The sequence below is a fragment of the Merops nubicus genome, unplaced genomic scaffold (assembly GCF_000691845.1).
Source record: "Merops nubicus isolate BGI_N331 unplaced genomic scaffold, ASM69184v1 scaffold15821, whole genome shotgun sequence".
Lineage (NCBI taxonomy): Eukaryota > Metazoa > Chordata > Aves > Coraciiformes > Meropidae > Merops > Merops nubicus.
Window position 1 is genome coordinate 61,435 of NW_008589176.1, and position 18,668 is coordinate 80,102.

General features: G+C 38.5%; 1 protein-coding gene across 1 annotated transcript in view; it reads right to left on the reverse strand.

Moving 5' to 3' along the window:
• The window catches only part of UBE3A (ubiquitin protein ligase E3A), a 49,167-nt gene that overhangs the window by 18,192 nt on the left and 12,307 nt on the right, over positions 1–18,668 (reverse strand). Inside the window, exons 3-5 of the mRNA XM_008949513.1 lie at positions 17,536–17,650; positions 14,068–14,112; positions 3,165–3,475 (exon numbers count right to left, since the gene is read on the reverse strand). Coding sequence (XP_008947761.1) covers positions 3,165–3,475; positions 14,068–14,112; positions 17,536–17,555 — 376 coding nt within the window. The 5' untranslated portion in view covers positions 17,556–17,650. The remainder of the gene's footprint in view (positions 1–3,164; positions 3,476–14,067; positions 14,113–17,535; positions 17,651–18,668) is intronic.

Genomic DNA, 18,668 nt, shown 5'->3' on the forward strand with positions numbered 1-18,668 from the left:
CAACCAGTTTTTTCTACTGAACTAAAAATCTTTCCCCAAAGCCACAACACATGCTCAAATTTATGCTGCCTTCTAAATTACAAACACAGTTGGACAAGTGGGTTATTTCTTTGTACATCGGGCCTCATCAAAACAAACAACTTGAGTATACTCAACAACATGCTGTTCAGATGAACATGCTGGTTTACACACATCATCTGCATGGGCTCCAAATACCTGTCTGTTGCCTCTCCTCCCCAAACTCCTGATGGGAAATAAGGCATTTTGTGGTCCACCTGTTATTTGAAAACTTCCTCTCTCTTCAGAAAAGAGTAGAAAACTATTTATGGCTTTCTATGCTACTTCTAAAATAGAACCCACAGATGCTTTCACGTCAGGTGATCATTTAGAGTAGGATTACTGCATGATCAGACCCTGAAAAGATGTTCTAGTTTAAGCAGATTCTTCTGAACTGACACAATTTAGAACTGAAACTGAATCTGTTTAATAGCATCTCTGTAGATCTAAAAGCCCCACATGGCAGCACTGTATTCAGCAGCCATGCTAGAACTACCTCTGCAGAAGCCTATCATTTGAACAATGATGGTTTTAGAGTATTTTGAAATGTGACTGCCTACACTAATATTCATTCCAAGCAGTCATTACATTAAAAGTACAAATTAAACAATACATAGACAGACAATGTTGATTTTTTGCAGAGCCATTCTTAGAGCACATGTAACACAGGAAAAGCTAAGATTATGCCATGCTACTGACTGCCAACTGATCTGAAGACAGTGATAAAATTTCAAAACAAAAATCAGTCCTGTTTAAGAACAGCAGCATTGAAAAATATCATGGAAGGATTCAAGCTTAGTGCAACATCTCCCATTTTTATCTGCTGCAGGGCACACTCGAGAAGCATACTTGCCTAAAAGAAATTTAACTACTGATACAGATGGTGTTCCATGCCATAGCACGTCAAAACAGGGACCACAGACCCACATTCACAGACAATTTAACAATATAACACATTTCAGATTTACAGTTACAGCAGGAAACACCCATCACTCTTTCAAAGGTTTTAGTGCTTAATGAATGAACCATGTGCTATTTCCATTTGAAATATTCAATACTACCATCAGCAGTTTTTTTAACAGTTTGAAGTCCTACCCCTATGACCATCCTCTAACTGAGCCCCACTTCTCCTTTACGGTAGTGAGAACAGCTGGAGGAAAGCACACATTAAGTGAAGCTCTCTTCTAGCTCAAGTCAGTTTTAGCTGACTTGTCTGAAGATGTCACATATGCCTTCTCCCCTCACACCTTCCATCCAGCAAAGCAAGCCTATCTCCTCTCAAACCTTGTTCTCAGTAATACTCCATGAATACCTGTACATGAAGTCAAGTTCTAGCAGCGATCCTTGACTGTCAGAATGACTGCATGTGATCTGTATATTGCCAAAACACTTTCTAATTAGGAAATTTACTATCTTTTCATTAACTCTTACAGAAGTTTTGTTATGATTGTGTCCAAAATTCCTGTCCACTAGTCTTCTCTGTTTCCCATTTAATGTTGTGCTGATCAAAGTTGAAAATAGCTTCCCAGGTAATTATAAGACTCATTTTGAAATGGTTCTCTCTGTATTACTACATTTATGACCTGTGTTTTTACATATATGCAATTTCTCCATTTCCTTATTCTTTTTGGACTGCCACCTAACATTTACTGAGATGCTGATAATGGCCTCCACATACATTTTTTCACAAAAGGTAATAGTCTTAGGGCTTAGCAACTTAGCACTACAGAAAAACAAATTATTTCTGAAGTGTATTTCTTCCAATGTATTTAAACTTTCCATCCTATGTCAAGCATAAAAGCAACCTGCACATTCTCTTTCTTGGCTTCCTTAAGCTTAATAGCAGTTTTCCCCAGTAACTGCTGCTGGACCTTAAAAGAATTTCAGAGCTCTAGAGTCCTTAGACATCATTCAACTCCAAGGATAACTGAGAGTCTCAGATGGGCTTTAAGAACACATTAATGTTCTCTGCCCATACAGCTACAAAGACAGGTCAGTACTTATGATGCTGCAACCAATGAAGTCCGAGACACTGCTTTAAAAAACAGACTGCCTCTGGAGATCAGTTGAGAAGACTCTTAGGTATCTATCTTGGGGAGAGAGGACAGTAGGGTCACAGAGAAGGAGGAAAATTCTGTCTCTGAACAACTCCATCAATACACATAAAACCAAAAGACAAATCACAAAACAGACCTAATGTGCCTCTTGTCTAACACTACACTGGCTCCCCTTTCCCCTCCCTACTGTTTGTCTCTGCTTACTCAGATCATAAATAATTTAGGAAAAAATTATCCTTGCATCAAATAAAGAACAAACTGATGCAGGTATTGACTGGAGTATCTTAGGTCCCTTGTAACACCATATTACGTTTTACTGCTGATTCTGTAGTGCTTTTTAATTCTTTGCTGTAAACAGTTTCACCACCTTTAACTAAAATGGATGAATCTGAAGCTGTGCTTATATTGCTGATTGCAACAATACTTGAAAAAGGTCTGCTCAAAGGTTAATGGCTACAATTTCATTTAGCTTGTGATTTTTGCTTGCACCATGGGTTCTGATGACAACTAAAATTAGTCTTGTAGCATGTTTTTACTATCCTAGAGAGTCTGAAAAGCTGAACAGAAGTGAGAAACAGACCTACAGAACAGTATTTCATTTTCACGGACTGGCTTAGAAGTCACTTTGCTTAAACTGTTTCCAGCTTAGTAGATGTATTGTCTATCATCACTGTTGTTCATCTGTTGAGTTTCTTAACCTAGAAACTAAAATTAGTCAAAGCATAGCTTTTATAACTCTGAAGAGTTATGAAACTAGCAGAACTAAAGCAGTCATACATCACTAAAAAAGCTCTCCATATTTGCAAACACAGCAACCTCAGAAAGCAAAAAATGCACATGGATTTTAACATAGTTGTGGTAAAGATCTGGATTTGGAATCACTGTTGAGCATTAATCCAGCCATTTTTCAAATCCATAGTAAAACATTTGCTTGCTTGTTGCACGTTACTGAAGAAGTCAGCAGAATACCAGCTCAGTAAATTCTGTAGGCTTATACTAGTGCACATTAAACGTCTCCTGTTTTAGGAAAATTCTAAAATATCACCTTACCTTTAAAGTCATCTCTTGGGCCTTGCATGTCCTTCTTGTTCATTTTTCTGTCAGTGCAGGAATTGTTATGGGCACCTTTGGAATTGTTTTCTAGGTAAGCTGAGCTCGTTCCTTTCTTGGAGGGATGAGGATCACAGAGTTTTGCATTAATCTTATAAAGCTCGAGGGCCTTAATGGCTGCTGCATTGTTATCCATACGGAGAAAAGTTGGACAGGAAGCACAAAATTCATTCGTGCAGGCTTCATTTCCACAGCCCTCAGTTAACTGGTGGTAGTAGCGCTCTATTAGATGCTTTGCAGCTGCTCGCTTCCTGTAGCAAACATTCAAACAGTAAGTACAAGGATTAGTAAGAGCTTTCACATACAAAGCTCATTCAAAAGCATCAGCAAGGCAGAGATTAGTCAGGCACTGAAACACAAGATTTCCAGTGTCAGAGGACGCATCAGGAGATTTTTTTTTCCAAATACAGGATTCTCATCTTGACAAATGCAAACATTTCTAACACACAATTTAATTTCTGGGTCCCATGTAAGTGAAAGGTAAATCTTGTTTATGCAGTTTTTAGCTTTACATTCTATTATTACAGTGGACACAATCTTGTTCAGTTCTGAACAATCTCAATTGTCACTGAAAAAGAGCAATTCAGATGCAAAGCAAGGCTGTGAGCGAAACAGGACCAGTTCTCATACAGGTGATTGAGTCCAATGAATAGTACTGAGGTGTATCTGCCATTGACAGGGGGAAGAGGCATGAAATACAAGTCATCCAAGCATTTGTTTAGTAATACTATCAATAATACATCAATAGGATATAAAAACTTTAGAAACACACATGATTTTTTAAAACAAGATTCCATATGACTAAGTTATCACATATTTCATTTATTTAAATCTGTAGGAAGAAATACTCCTTGGTTAATAAAATTGATGACAAAACCACGACTACAGTTAAGCTCAAGGCTGAACAGATCCCTCCTCAGCTTAATTAGGTACATGGTTCTATAAAAAAAAAAAAAGCTATTTGCTAAATCCTCACCTCTGTTCTGCAACGATGTTACTTGGCAAGTATTTTGAAGAATTACAAATGTATTGCTATACAATTCAATGTTCTCAGTACTACATATACACATACAAGAAAACTTAACTTGCCAATAAGGTCACCGACTTTTACAGAAATATGCAAATGGTAAATCTACAGAAAGATGCAGGTAACTGGTACAGGAGCAGCTGCAGGCAGCACTAAGAGCAATGTATTTTACCACATTTTGGAGATAAACCCCCAAACCTTCACTACATTTAAGGAAATGATTAATGGAAAATATCAACTATGAAACATTTTAAACATTTTGATTAGGTGTAACATGCAGGCTTTTTGCCTAACTTTACTGACACAGGACTATAAAAAGATCAGAACATGGGATGCAGGATTTTAATCAGAACTTGTGATATTAAAGTTGCTTTTTCTATGTTGATGCATGCACAGACTCTACATAGGACAAGAACTTGAGAACTCTAGTGCCAGACTCACTGGTACTACTCAGCACTTGTGGCACTGAGCTCTTAATACTAGCTGCTTATGTATCAGAGTTTCAATGCAGCTGTTTCAGAAAGGAAAACGTCTGAGGTCTGAAAGTATGTTATTCAGCAATAACACCTTTGCTCCTTCCTTTTCACCCCTCAAGATGTCATGATCCCAGAGAAGAAAATTCTTAAAGAAAGCCATTAACTCAATGTCTACCTGACCTTCCAAATGCCCCACTGTGTTCCAATACACAAAAAATTGAAGGGAAAGGTTTCCCTTGCACCTTGAGATGGAGGTGGAAAACCATTAAGAAAAGCACAGCACCAGCAATACCATCAAAACCACTACTGTATAAAAAGCGAATAGCTGTATTTTGATTCAGGGAAAGATGACTTCTCCCATTGTTATATGAAGACTTAGGAAATCCTGCCTCTCTCCATACATATATAAAAACAGATTTTTTTTTTTAACCTTGTCTTTCATACTTCAGCATTTACTATAGAGCCTTTAAAAAAAAACTAACAGTATTTTAAGGCACCTTAGACCAGTACATGACTTCATACAACCACAGAACAGAAATGATAGAATTGTTCTGGTTGGAAGAGACCTTCAAGATCAAGTCTAACTGTTAACCCAGTACTGTTAGGTCAACACTAAACCATGTTCCTAAGCACCACATCTAAATACCTACTTCTGAATGCCAAGATTTCAGGCTTCAATCATTCCTGACTTTCACTTAATCCAGAACTCCAGATTTAGGGTGCAAAATATTGTCATTTGTAAACAGGTAAGTATATAACGTGAACGCTTGCACTTTTAATATCAATTTTTTACACATGAGTTATGGTCAGCTATCTCTCCAACATGCTGAAGTGCCAGGGTCTAAACCCCCAGCCCTGAATGAGGGTTGGCATATGGATGATGTCCACAACCAGGCAAGAAAGACCCTCCCAACTGGTTTTCACCCAGGTTCTGGCCAGCCTTGGGTGGGAACTGATGAGGAGATCACCACCAGGTGCCCCCACCTTCCACACTAACTTGGAGGTGGGGCAAGAACCCACCTACATAAGAACTGACTGCTTGCAGTGGAGTTGGGAAGATGGCCTATATAGTGGATGTGCTTTGTGAGAATTCTGGCTACTGGAAGGTCTCCCTGACTCTTCACAGCAAGTGGAGTTCCCAGGAGAGTAGGGCCAGAACATGAAGCTATTATATAGTCCCTATTATATAAGTGGGCTCACGGCCTGGCTGCTGCCATCTCCCACAGCTTGGCTCCTCCCCTGGCTTGCTCTGTTCTTCACACCCACTGTGGTGGGGGAGTGCACTGACTTGTTCGTCCCTCTGGTTGTCTGGCACTTTGTGTCTCTGGTGTGTGGTGTAGAAGAAGAGGGAGGAGTTTGGCTGCTGGTCTGCCTGTTAATGATAGTATCATTCTATACTGGGCAAGTGGTCAGCAGAAGACATGCTCCTTATTCATTCCTCTTGCAGTGTCTCCTATGCATTACCTTCATGCCCTCAGGAGAGGTCTTTCCAACTCAAGCCGAAACTCACTGTTCCTTTAATTTTCCTTCATCTCTCTCACTGGCCACGTTTTCCAGAGTGCATACAAAATGGCAGCTATTTCATATACACATCATTTATCATCATTTTAACTTTATGCTCCCTTATCACATTTTCCTGCCATCTCATTTTTGCACTGCAGCCTATATGTAGATCACAATTGTTTGCTTTAATTTTCAGATCTGTGTAATATGCCCATAAATGTTATATGGACTATTTTTTCACAGCTGTTTTAAGTGTATAAGGGCTGTGTGTATATTTACCTAGAGCAGCTGGATTTGTCATTCAGATTAAATATATTATGAAAAGCTGGTATTGTGAAAAGCTAACCAGTTCCCTAAGAAGAAAGAGCTTATGTTTTCAAACTGGAGAAATTGTTGGTCTTACAGGGACATATGCACTTTCTAGTTTGAATAACGTTATTTGAGTGTATAGACACTGATAGATTAACAATACATTTTATCATTATTAAACAACACTCTGCTCTAATCAGGTCATATCTGAGATGCCAGGAGAAAGTTAACCTCAGAGTCATCTCTAATAGTTAACTTCCAAGTGACTCAAGATTTTTTGCTTCCAATATTTAGCTACCAATTATAATGCTGTTTGCACAAACATTTTCATTGACTCATGGCCACAGACTCATTAACCCAAGTTCTATGAAATTCTATTAGGTGATCCAACTGAAAGTTAGATTTCTATTTTTATTTTTAATCACCTATGGAAGCAAAGAGTACAATGTACAACAGTAGTAGAATACAACAGTATTAGTATTTCCCCCCACCTCTCCCCAGTGGCTATTCTGCTGACTTTAGACATGGCCTCAGAGAAATTACTGAAGTAAATAAAAAAAGTGGAGACTTAGAGTGAGGATACAGACGTAGGATGGTAGAACAGAAATTACTGAGCCTTCCACAAGAGGTACCCTGAGGTCCATCCATCAAAGTACTAACAGAATGCATTTCTGAGCAAGCCAGTGTGATTTTTACAGAACAGTGAGTTACTCCACACCACGTTCCCACTGGGTTACACGTGGAATTGTTGTCACTGTCCAGTGCCAAGAGCCCACACTTTCTTATACGATCCAGAAAAAGACCCATAGCATATCCTCTACATTCTCCAGGGGTGAAAACTTGATCTCTTTCTCCATTCCTTTGCTCATGCAGAAAACTTGAGTTCTTAGCCTGAGGTGTTGAAACTGATTCATCAAGTGAGGTAACACAAAACTGCTCTTGGCTCAGGCTGCACAGAGAAGCCTGCAGCTCCCTTTAAGGTCCTATACAGGGCTCTTAGTAAAAGATCTGGTCCCCTCTGAAGTCAGTGACTGGCTTGCTGGACATGAGCACAGACACCTTCAAGCACTGCTAAGGCTGCAGTGGGTGACTTGCACAGAAGTTTGCAAAGCCTCACGCTGTCACTGCACACCCAAGTACCAAACTGCACTGGGGTGGCTGAAGCTGTAAGCATGGCACAGACGTATCCCAGGCATATCCTTGTGTCTTAAGGACAGCTTCCTACACAGTGAGCTTTGTACAGCCTCCTCAAGCAAGACATCACGTCAGTGAGGACAGGCACCCAAAAATAGATCTCATCTTCCTTCTCCAAAGTCCAATTTCACAAACATGTTTTTCTGTTTAAAAAGAAATTAGTATACACCAACTTACTTTTATAGTACTTAAACCACAAAACTATTAAAAAGCCTAAAGGTGTATTAAACTAATATAAACCTACAGAAGTACTTTACATTTGTAATTTAAATGCTGCCAAAACTGCAGATTATCACTAGAAACAAGCACCACTGTGCCTCTGCCTTTCTAGATACTTAGGCAAAGGTGCACTGGGCTGCATTTTGGGTCATAAAGTAATTCTTGAATGTCTGAACTGTACACAGAACAACAGCTTGAGCACACTGGTTCAAAAGCTCCTATGTTACAGCATCTAATTTGCATTTCTCAAATATCTTAAATACAGAGAAATACATAAAGGAAAGCTTTGTGACAGAAAAAAAATCAGAAGTTTAAACATTTAAGGAAATTTAGAAAAACATGAAGCATAACATTCTTTAAAGCTTACCTACAAAGCATAGGATTTTCATCCAAGTTTCAAAACTTGACTGAAGTTAAAAATATCTGCATAAACACATCATTTTTGCTTTAAGCTTACCTAGATTTTAGAAATACATATAAAGGTTTCATACTTGTCTGGAAATACCAGTATGAAATGACACATTTCTGAATGGTGTCCACTTGGGACATAACTTATATCATTACTACACAGAAGTCTCACATTGCTCCAAGATGGACAACTTCAGAAGCAAGCAGAAATTTACAAAAGCCTGTTTTAACAAAACTGCTAGGAATTCAGAGTGACAAAATGTTCCTAAGTCGCTTTCTTAACACAGAAGAAACCAACAGAAGTATTAATGTATGTGGGGACTAGAGGAAAATTTTTTCCTAGCCAAAACGCAAAAATAAAAGGAACGGATTTTTTTAGTGCTAACAGCAGAACAACTTTCAGTATATGCCTCAACAGACAGGAACACAAAGATACACACCTGCAACAATTATATTACACTTTGGAAATAAAATTACCAGTAGTTCAAAAACTTAAAAAAATACTATTGGTTACGGATAGACATCTTGCCAAGTTAAATACTGCTTTCTGAGAGTTTCAGTTTCAAACCCTGCACATTGGTTTCCTGCTTCTGTTTAAACAGCAGTGCCAGCAAAAGCACTGTCCACACAGACCCTTCTGGAGTGGCCTGCACCCCCCAGTGCCACATGCTGCACCCAGAGCTGGAGCTGAGCCCTCTGCTCCAGCAGGGTTGCACACCTTTTGCCTGCCTCGCCCACTGGTACCCCAACAAACCTACATCTGCAAATGCACACGTGCATGGAGCCCACATTTTCCAAGCCGCATTCTTTCCAGCGTGGTGTGCAGACCATGAACCCCCTTGGAACATGCTGGCTTCAGCCAAGGGACCTCCCTCCCCACTGTGTATTCTAGATCAGCATTCTAGAACAGCACGTGCTGGCAAAGTCAAGCACAGCACTTCCTCAGGAAGGGCGAATCTGAGAGGAGTTCTCCTGCCTTTATGGAGCAATGCAAAAAGACAGCTAGAGAGAGGAGGTCAAGAACATGGTCAGCATGCATGTCTTCGTCTTGTCTCACAGAAACTACCTTGCTACAGCCCTATGAGAAAAGCACCCTTCATTACTGCCCTTTCCTCTTCGGGTTATTAGCTCCAGGACTCCACAGAGATAATGGCATTCCACCGACAACTGATTTCATGCCCTGTTTCCTATCTGTCCTCCTTAAGTAGGTGTGTAGTGCCCTGTCACTTATGTGATCCCTCCAACATTCAACTATCCATAAAACTGAGAGATGCATAATGCATCAACTATACCCCCATTTTCAACCCAAGCAAGTGATGGAAAAATCCCCAATCCCCCCCCAGACAACACAATATTACAGGCCTGAAGACATTAAATAATTCATTATGGGCAAAAAATTATCAGGCAATTATTGTAAGCAATCAACATATGGAAATGGTAATAACTGTAACAACTATAGGCAAATTTGACTCAAATGCTATGCCTATGTTTTCAAAAGGCAGATTCTGTAAAGGCAGGGAGAAATAAAGCTTTCATAAAAAAAGCCCATAAATTTAACTACAAAGAAAAAGTAATTACTGCCAGCATAAGCTTACTACTAAGTTTAGGACTGACTATAAACTTAAAACATCTTACTCTCTTTAAACAAATTTGTTATTCTTAATGTTTAAGAGAAAAACAGAACACGTTTTTTTATCGGTTGTTAAGCTTCCAAAGTATAATTATGTCTAACCACACGAAATATTTCACTAGTTCTCCAAATTTTGTTTTCAATTATTAAGTATGGGTCCTAAACTAACACTTTGTACTGGCTGTGAGGCCACAATAAGACCAACTTTGTATTTTTTTGGAAAGAAATGACAGTAATTGCACTTACTTGCAGAAATCCTTCAGTATTTTATATTCAGAACAAAAAAAAAAATTTTATCAAATATTAAGCAAACTACATATTCTTTAGTACCTTCCATGCTGCCTTTCCTTGGTCAAAGAAGTCCTGGCACTCAAGTAAGTAAAATTAAACTTCATGTTGTACTCTACTGAACAAGCTTGAATTTGTCAAGTATGAAATTTACACATTCTATTCTGATCAGCAGCCTAACCAAAGAAAGGAGATTAATATTAGGACTGAAGTGAGGCATGAAAAGGTACAGACAGTAACTTGGAGAAACTAATTCCAGCTGCCTACTTCTGGACCACTGGAGTGTTTCAGTAGAAAGCATGTTATAAGAGAAATTACTTCAGACAAAGATACTGACAGAACAGGACTAACCATTGCAACATGTAAGACTGACATGCAGAAAGAGACCTAAACACTGATCAACCTTGTATTCTCCTTGTATTACTAGAAGAGGCCAAATACAAGAAAGAGGGACAAAAAAGAAAAACAAAAATCACATGCCTGTTTTCAAATTTAAAAAAAGTATTCTGTGGTCTTTAATAAAGTTAAGTTTCCACGGTCACATTGTTTTACTATGCCTTCATTCTTAATGACACTGTCCTAGGTGGGTGACTGTGAGCATGCAGAAACAAAGTACAAATAACATAGGTCATAAGACTTAAACACCTCAGTTTCCAGTTTAAGAACAGTCTGACTTTTGTGGGTTAGACAGCTTCAGAGAGAAATCTCCTCTTTAAGCTTTGTTTATTTTTAACTGGTACATTTATGGCATCCTCCAAGCTTCATGGGAACCAATGTCAAAAATACATTTGCTTCTGTTGCATTTTCTAGTGAAAATCTGGAATTCCTTTCCTTTAAAATCACTACAAACTTTAGCCATCTCATTGCACTTTTGTTCTTGGAAGCACAGGTAAAATAAGGCAATTGTAAGTTAAGTAGTTGCTAAATTAAAGAAAGTAATAATTCCTGAGTAGAGTCAAAGCAGTCTTATTAACTGAAGAAGCTTCCTCAAGGGAATCTCTGCCTGGCTAAAGGATGCATTGCAAGAGGCTATGAGAAGAAACTTTTTAATTCATCCTGAAGAGATGGCAGTATAACACAGTGCAAGTCTACAGGCATATATAAAGATACTTCTTTCACCTTTTCCTTCCAAGGATGGCAACAGACCAAACAGCAAATGCCACAAAAAACACGTACGTGTGGTAAGGTTTGACACAGAGGCCATGACCAGCACGTCCCATGGTTATGTTATGCAAACCCACCTGTGTCTTCAGCAATGAAGGAAGTGATTTAAGTCATTCTATGCCTAGGAAGCATTAGGATACCTTCCAAAACTATGTAGCATGGAACACTAATATTTATACAGTTACAGTATTTATTTGCAATGGTTGTAATGTGTTTTTTTGGCATATTTTCAGGCTGCTGCAGAATTTTGCTGCTGGGAAACAAACCAGCTATCAAATCTACTCTAGTGTGAAATGGTTATACATCAACTACAACTGTAACAACACTTTAATTGGGGGGAGCTGTTTAATGACTTTAAAAAGAGAGAAGTTTCAAAACTGCAAAGCATCCCATCCCCAAAACCATAAAGAAGACAATACACAGAAAGCCATCATATCAAAATACCCTTTGCCTTGAAGTGCAACATCATACCAAGAGTGAAAATACATGAACTGATAGAAAGTTACTGTTAAAGTAAACAAAAATTACGCAATTTAGTGCTAAAGATGTTTTAAGAAAATTATACTAGTCAAAGCTGAAGACTAATGCAGACCTGTGACAGAAGCAGACAGGAGAAGACGCTGATCTTAAAAACTCAAAGACTTGAATGAATGCTAAGCCAAAAGAGGCTTAACTGAGCTAGCACCAAGATGTTCACCATGTATAAAGCCAGAATTTGTAAAGCTTGAGATAAGTAAGACTTGTGCATGGAAGAATCTGCTGTGGAAGAGTCTGAAAGAGTCAGTTTTTTTTTTTTAATAATTCACACATGTGAAACATACATGACTAGGCTCTTGGTATTAAGCTTTGCAAAGCAAAACAAATAAAGCAATTACATCAGCCAACCACAGCAAAAACAACTTAATCACTCATTGTGCAAATAACAAAACACTTGTGTAAGTCCCTCCATTTACTAATGAATTGTAGGCATGTAAATAACATAGTAACTATTTTAACTATACAGTAGGCTTGTACCTGACACTACTACCAGCCTGTCATTCCACCTTACGTGGCAAGAACAACTATGCAGCAGGATTGCAGAAATTCTCTATGATGTGCAACTCACCTATTACATTGTGATACAGTTTTAAAAAATTCAGTTTTGCAAGCGTATCATGCAAGACTACTGTAGGACTACTACACAACCAAATACATGAATCCCTACAGCTTGACTGGCTTATATTTTAGACAAATAGCCAAAGCCTGCATAGCCAGGGCAACTCTGATAACCATTCTGCATCAAAAAAATCCTCTGCTTTCACACAGAAAAGATTGTTATAGCAGATTATTTTTTTTTCAGGTTCAGTTTTAAGGAGGATAAAACACCAAAAAAAACCCCTGTCAAACTGCTAGAAGGAAAAAGAGTTGTACTGCATTTTCCTTCTTATTTATCGTAGGTCCTTATAGAGTCTTTGCTTCACACCAGGCTTCACTGGACTGAATTCCTAAAAACACATGGGAAAAGTGTTCTGTTTCCTTCTCAAAACTTCTAAGGGTAGTTATATAGTCCAATGTCCAGGAGGTCACCTCAGTTTTGCTTCCCCCCAAGTTGGGCAGCTACAGCAGCTAAGGCCTTGAGCAGTTCACACTACGTCCCTAGCCTGCAAAACATCCTGAAACTGGCATTCATCCCTGTGGACCACTTTGGGGGAGGGGGTGGGGGAGACAGTTTAAGGTCAGAGAAGTCTGTGGCAGAAGAGAAATGAACCCAGATCTTTTGAAGCCTCAGACAGTACCCCTTCCACTGGGTTATGCTCCATCTATTATTTTGGAGCTTGTGCTGTGAGCCAGAAAAGCAGAGTTTGCGGTCTTCTTAATTGAGTTCTGTGACAGGGTGGTTTGAATTGCTAGAAAAGAATCTTTTGTTTACTAACTCACAGAAGAATAAAGTCTCAAATAACTTTTTTCCTTTTTAAAAATGGGCCCAAATCCTGCAGCTTTTGAAATTGAAATGAACGTTTCAGTCTACCACAATCTTGCTTCTAGTTAACCTCGGCTTCTAGACCAAAGACCAGAACATGGTTCAGAACTGTAAGCAAGATGCTACATGAATACTGTTTAGTGAAAGAAAGCTAGTTTTCTGTTTCTAGAAGCTACTTGTATACACATTTGCCAAATTAAGCCAGACTTCTTCCTCCTTAGTTCAGCAATCCATCTGCGACAACAGGTATTAGCAGCTATTGTGCCTGAAGAACTGAAGTGTGTTCAAACCCATGCAAGACATTAGAGACTAGCAGGTAGAAATTACACCCCTACTGTCAAGTTTGAATACAGGCCTAGAAGATTTCTGACACTGCATTATGCTACCATCTACTGGTTCATGTTAAGTTAAACCTCTTAAATTTCCCTTCAACACACTCACCTTCTAAAAAAATAAATAAAAAAAAAAAACACAAAAAGGAATCACAGTTACTACAGAGGCTTAAATGTATTTTTCCATAGCAAAACCCTAACTTGAAATTTTCTACGGTAATTCCACAGTCCTACTCAGCTTTTGTCTTTTTAAGCACATGCAAAAGTAACTGTCATCTATGTTCAAAAAATGTTTAAACAAGATACATCAAACTCATCCACTCATTTACTTACATTCGGCTAGTTTCAATGTTTTCAGAGTGAGGTTCTCCTGGTGATCTGCAAATACAGATACAAAATCTTAAGCACTGTTTGTTCTTGTAAGTCATTACAATATGAAGAGTTAGGAAGGGTGGAAAGTCATAGTAATGTATTATTGTCACCAAAATCATCAATCTTCTACACACATCAAATTTCTTTGACGAAAGTCTAGAAGACAGTTGATAACACAACCTGACAATATAATTAAGCCAAATCTCTCTAAGGAGGGCAGCAGTTTCCCCCTCCCCCCCAGCTTACAGCACAGCAGCCATTAGAAAGGAGTTCTGCTGGCAGCACTTCCCTATGCAGGTTGCACAGTACACCAGTTCTGGGCTAACTCTTCATAACAATTTCTGTAGCCAAAATGTACACAGAGTTTATCAACTGTTACAAACAGATTCCCTGCACAGTTGGACTCTTAAAAGCATCAGCTCTAAAGCAGGTCCCATCAGAATCTCAAAACAAATTTCATATCTTCCTCTTTACTTGAATTTATGTACATCATCTCATGGGCAGCTTTCTGTTCCTTCCTTCAAGCCAACAGGTCAGACAGTAATATTCAGAATTAAGTGTTATTGCCTGGCATTTCTGAACATACAAGCAACATCTGTGTTCAGCTTGCCAATCCCCTTGACTTAATTAACAGAGTAATTTAAGGTATACAGTTCCATATCAACTTAAGCAGGCTAGATTATAGCTGGTTAGCATCTCCTTATTCCTATCTTCTTCCTAACACCAGCACTAATTCAAGAAGTTAACACAATTTTTTTTTTTTTTTTTCTTTAGATAGATTCCCCCCACCCCCCCTTTGGGACTTTGCATTACCCAGTGAGCTTTTAGCCAGATGAGAGTTTTTAGCTGGATGAACCAGGAGACAAGGCAGTACAAATGCAGCAGTTTTGACTTCAAACACCTTGAAATCATATCCTGAAGAACCTTATCCAACCTTCACTTGGATATAGATTTTTGGTACAGTTGACAAGAACTGCCACGTTGGACATGTTGCACAAGGAGTGGAAATAAGAATACAGCCACTACAGTAGAACTCTGTAGCTTACATGACCAAAAATGTCTAATGACAGCACCTTCTCAAAACAGAAGTGAGCTAAAAATCTGTAAAGAGAACTCACTTGGTAGGTTTCATAATTTGCTGCTCTATTTCAGTTAGCACAGCAAAACAGGCTTTGTCACAGCTTCGCTGGAAAATGTTTATAGGATGGAATTCCTGAATTTTCTCCATTTACTATATGACTATCTATATTGTTCTATCTGTGACTGGAAATCTCCACCTGCAGCCTGAAACATTTCCTATTTTGCTATGTTTCATTGTGCTGCCTTACTGGATGGTCCCTCCTGTTAAAGCCTGAACTGTTCTCTGAATTCTCTACTAAAATATCAGCTCCTTTACTGACATACCAGATCTTAGCAGCTTTCTGGATTTTACTAAACTACTATATTAACAGTCCCAGTGCCTAGAAAGCATTTCTGGCAGACAATTTAAAATTTCTAGGGTAGCTGGATACTACGCAGTGACAATGATGCAGCACACAGGAAGTTATTTGTTTATAGATCACTAAGTTACAAAATTCACCTGACACTGAGGATGGAATTCTGAACTCGGTATCCAACGAACTTCATGCTCATACTTAAAACACAAATACCCTCCAACTGGAAAATAACATAAAACCTGCCCAATCTCAAAGTTTGGTCTCTATTTATTTCCTCCAAATGATGTTTCCTTTACTCATCAGTTTGGGACTGATGAGAAAGTTGATGACAAATAATTCTCAGTAGCGAAACAAATGAAAATTTCATCTCCCTTCAACTCCAGTGACCAAAACAAGTTACTAAATACTTAGCAGATAGGAAAGAAACTCAATCACTTTTTTCTAATTATTAATCTAAGCATATGAAGTGCTAGAAGACCTACAGCCCAAGGAGCAGTGGAAAAAATAATGTTCATATTCATACTGGCTAGCTCCTGTACCCACATCCAGGACTTCAGAAATTCACAGCAAAGAACCTGGAAGTTTGAGGCAGTTGCTACCTTTGTTTGAGTCATAGGAAACAGAACACAACGAAGCTTTGGGTAAGAGCAGTGCTTTTAGTTGCTACAAAAATACAAGTGAAATAGTGGTGTTAAAACCATCAAGAGTGTTAATCACTCTGAGCCTTTAAAATACACAGCAGAAAGAGCAGACTGGCATCTAAACTTAGTATGTAAAAAAAGGGAGCCTGGTGATTTCCAGTACAGCCAAACACAGCTATCAGTATATCCAAAATACTTTCTTATGCTTCTAATTTCTGTGAGTTTTATCTGGGCTTTAAACAAAGAGTGCAGTTCAGCATGTGTTATTCTGCAAAACCAGGTTTCTTCTATAAGGCAAACAATACAAGAGAAGACAGTTTAGGAAAGTTCAGAAAAAAATGACACCTAGCTGAGTCAAGAAAGCTTTGGTCCTCTAAGGTAAGTGGCTCCGAAGAAAAGAAGGATCAAATTCCTCCCACTTATTGTTTTCTATAACATGGGCAGATCTACCATAACTATGATTTGCAGAGCTATTAATGTGCTTATTAACTGGATTTTAAAAGGTTGCAAAGGAGAATATAAGCACCAAATAAAATGAACTTTCAGTACTCATTAAGGCAATGTGGAACATCAATCTAATTACAGAAACTGTAGTAGTTTGTTGAGAAGCTACTGGTTCTGCCATATCCAATGGTTTACAAACAAGATACTTTGTTACTCCCCTGAGCAGGCAACAGGAATGAAAAACCACTATATGGTATGGCAAGACATCCTTACATCATGCTTAAAATCTGAAACAAGAGCTCTGTTCAGAGAAAATCTCACAGCAAATGCTCTTATAAATTTCAGCTTTGAATTAGATCGTAGATACTGATCACAAGACACCAACTAATCTGAATACTGCAGTATGAGCTAGCAAATTCAAATGGTGGCTCACTTCCAGTAACACAGGGAGCAACTTCTCCCTTCTGCAAGCCACTCCTTTTACCTCCACTGTACCTCCCTAGGAGAGAAAAGCATAGGTATACAAGCCTAGAAATTCTAATAAAGCCTCCTGGGCAATTTTTTTTTTTTAATTTAACTAAGTGCTTAAGTATGCTAAACAATTTATACAGAATTTCATTATGACTGTAAAAAACCAACAACTTTTAAGTGATAGCATTGCTCTTAAGAGGGATACCACAGAGCACCACAGTGCTCATATTTTAAAATCAGGCAGGAACAAGCTACGTGAGCTTTGAAATCACTATAAGGAAGAGGGTAAGTCAACTCTGCCAGCTGACTTATCTTAAACAAACAATATACCTTCATACTATTTATAGAACTAATTTCAGGCCATACAAATGGAATACTTTTAAAGTAAACATACTAGAAACGATCCTGGGAAACAACACGATAAACTCCATGCTTACCTTTTACAAGCTGTGGCCATTCGGTGACATCAGGGTGATCACAATTGAGTCACTGATTAAAAATGAGTTGTCACCAGTCCTGTATCACGCTGGGCTAAGCATAAGCTTAACAACTCTAAATAAGTAAAAATAGTTCAGTTAAAGGTCCTTAGAAATTATTTTCAGACAGTCCACTAAATAAAAAACATGAACCAGAACAAAAATATTGATGCTAAGTGTTGTTTTATCTGGGAGATTAAGGCCTATCGCACAAAAAATAGTTCATTTTTGAATGGCATTCTAGGACTTCTACAGTAACTCACTACAATACACTCAACTGGTGAACCTGCAAGTTCATCAGCTTATTTTTAGCCTCTCTAAAAAAAAAAAAAAAAACAAAACAGAACCAAACCCATGTCTTGGACCAGTGGGAAGCACCCGACATCAAGACAAGCATTCAAAGATTTGGAAGCATGTGCGTAAATGTGAGCTAATTTTTAACTACAATAGAATTCTGTTAGTCATTTCCCTGCTACAACTCAATTAATACTAGTTCTTAACGAGGCTCTGTATTCCCAGGGAAGCAACATGTAACTTGTGCTTTGCACCTTTCCCCAAACTGAAATATGCTAAAGCTATCAATGTTTCAGAGGAGCAACCTTTGCTATTGTGGCCAGACTTTGAGGGTCTTTGCTCCATTTATGCCACATGTACTCTTTCCTCTCACTTAAATTTTCAAAAGCGTGTTTTACCTGTCAATTGTTTCCCGTGATCTGGCTCCACTGGTATAAATTGAAGGGTTGGTCCTTTACTTTGTCACGCAGGTGGCAGCCAATGATCACTCAGCAATACTCGTGCCCAGAGCGCCCTGGGACCACCCCAGCTGATTACTTCCATGGCTGAAAAGGAACCAGTTAGTCTCTTACCTACTGCTATTATCTACTCTAAACTAAAGTTAACTGATAAAATATTTCCAAACATAAGCCTCAACAGTCAGTTCACCCATTCTCTCTCCCACCCAAGCTTCCAGGTGCACTGGACAAAGCCTGTAAAAAAAAAAACAACCCCTGAAACAGGCCTCTGACGGAGAGTCAGATCACAAACAGCATTATTCACTTTCTGTTAATAAACATTTAAAGTGTGATTACTGTATA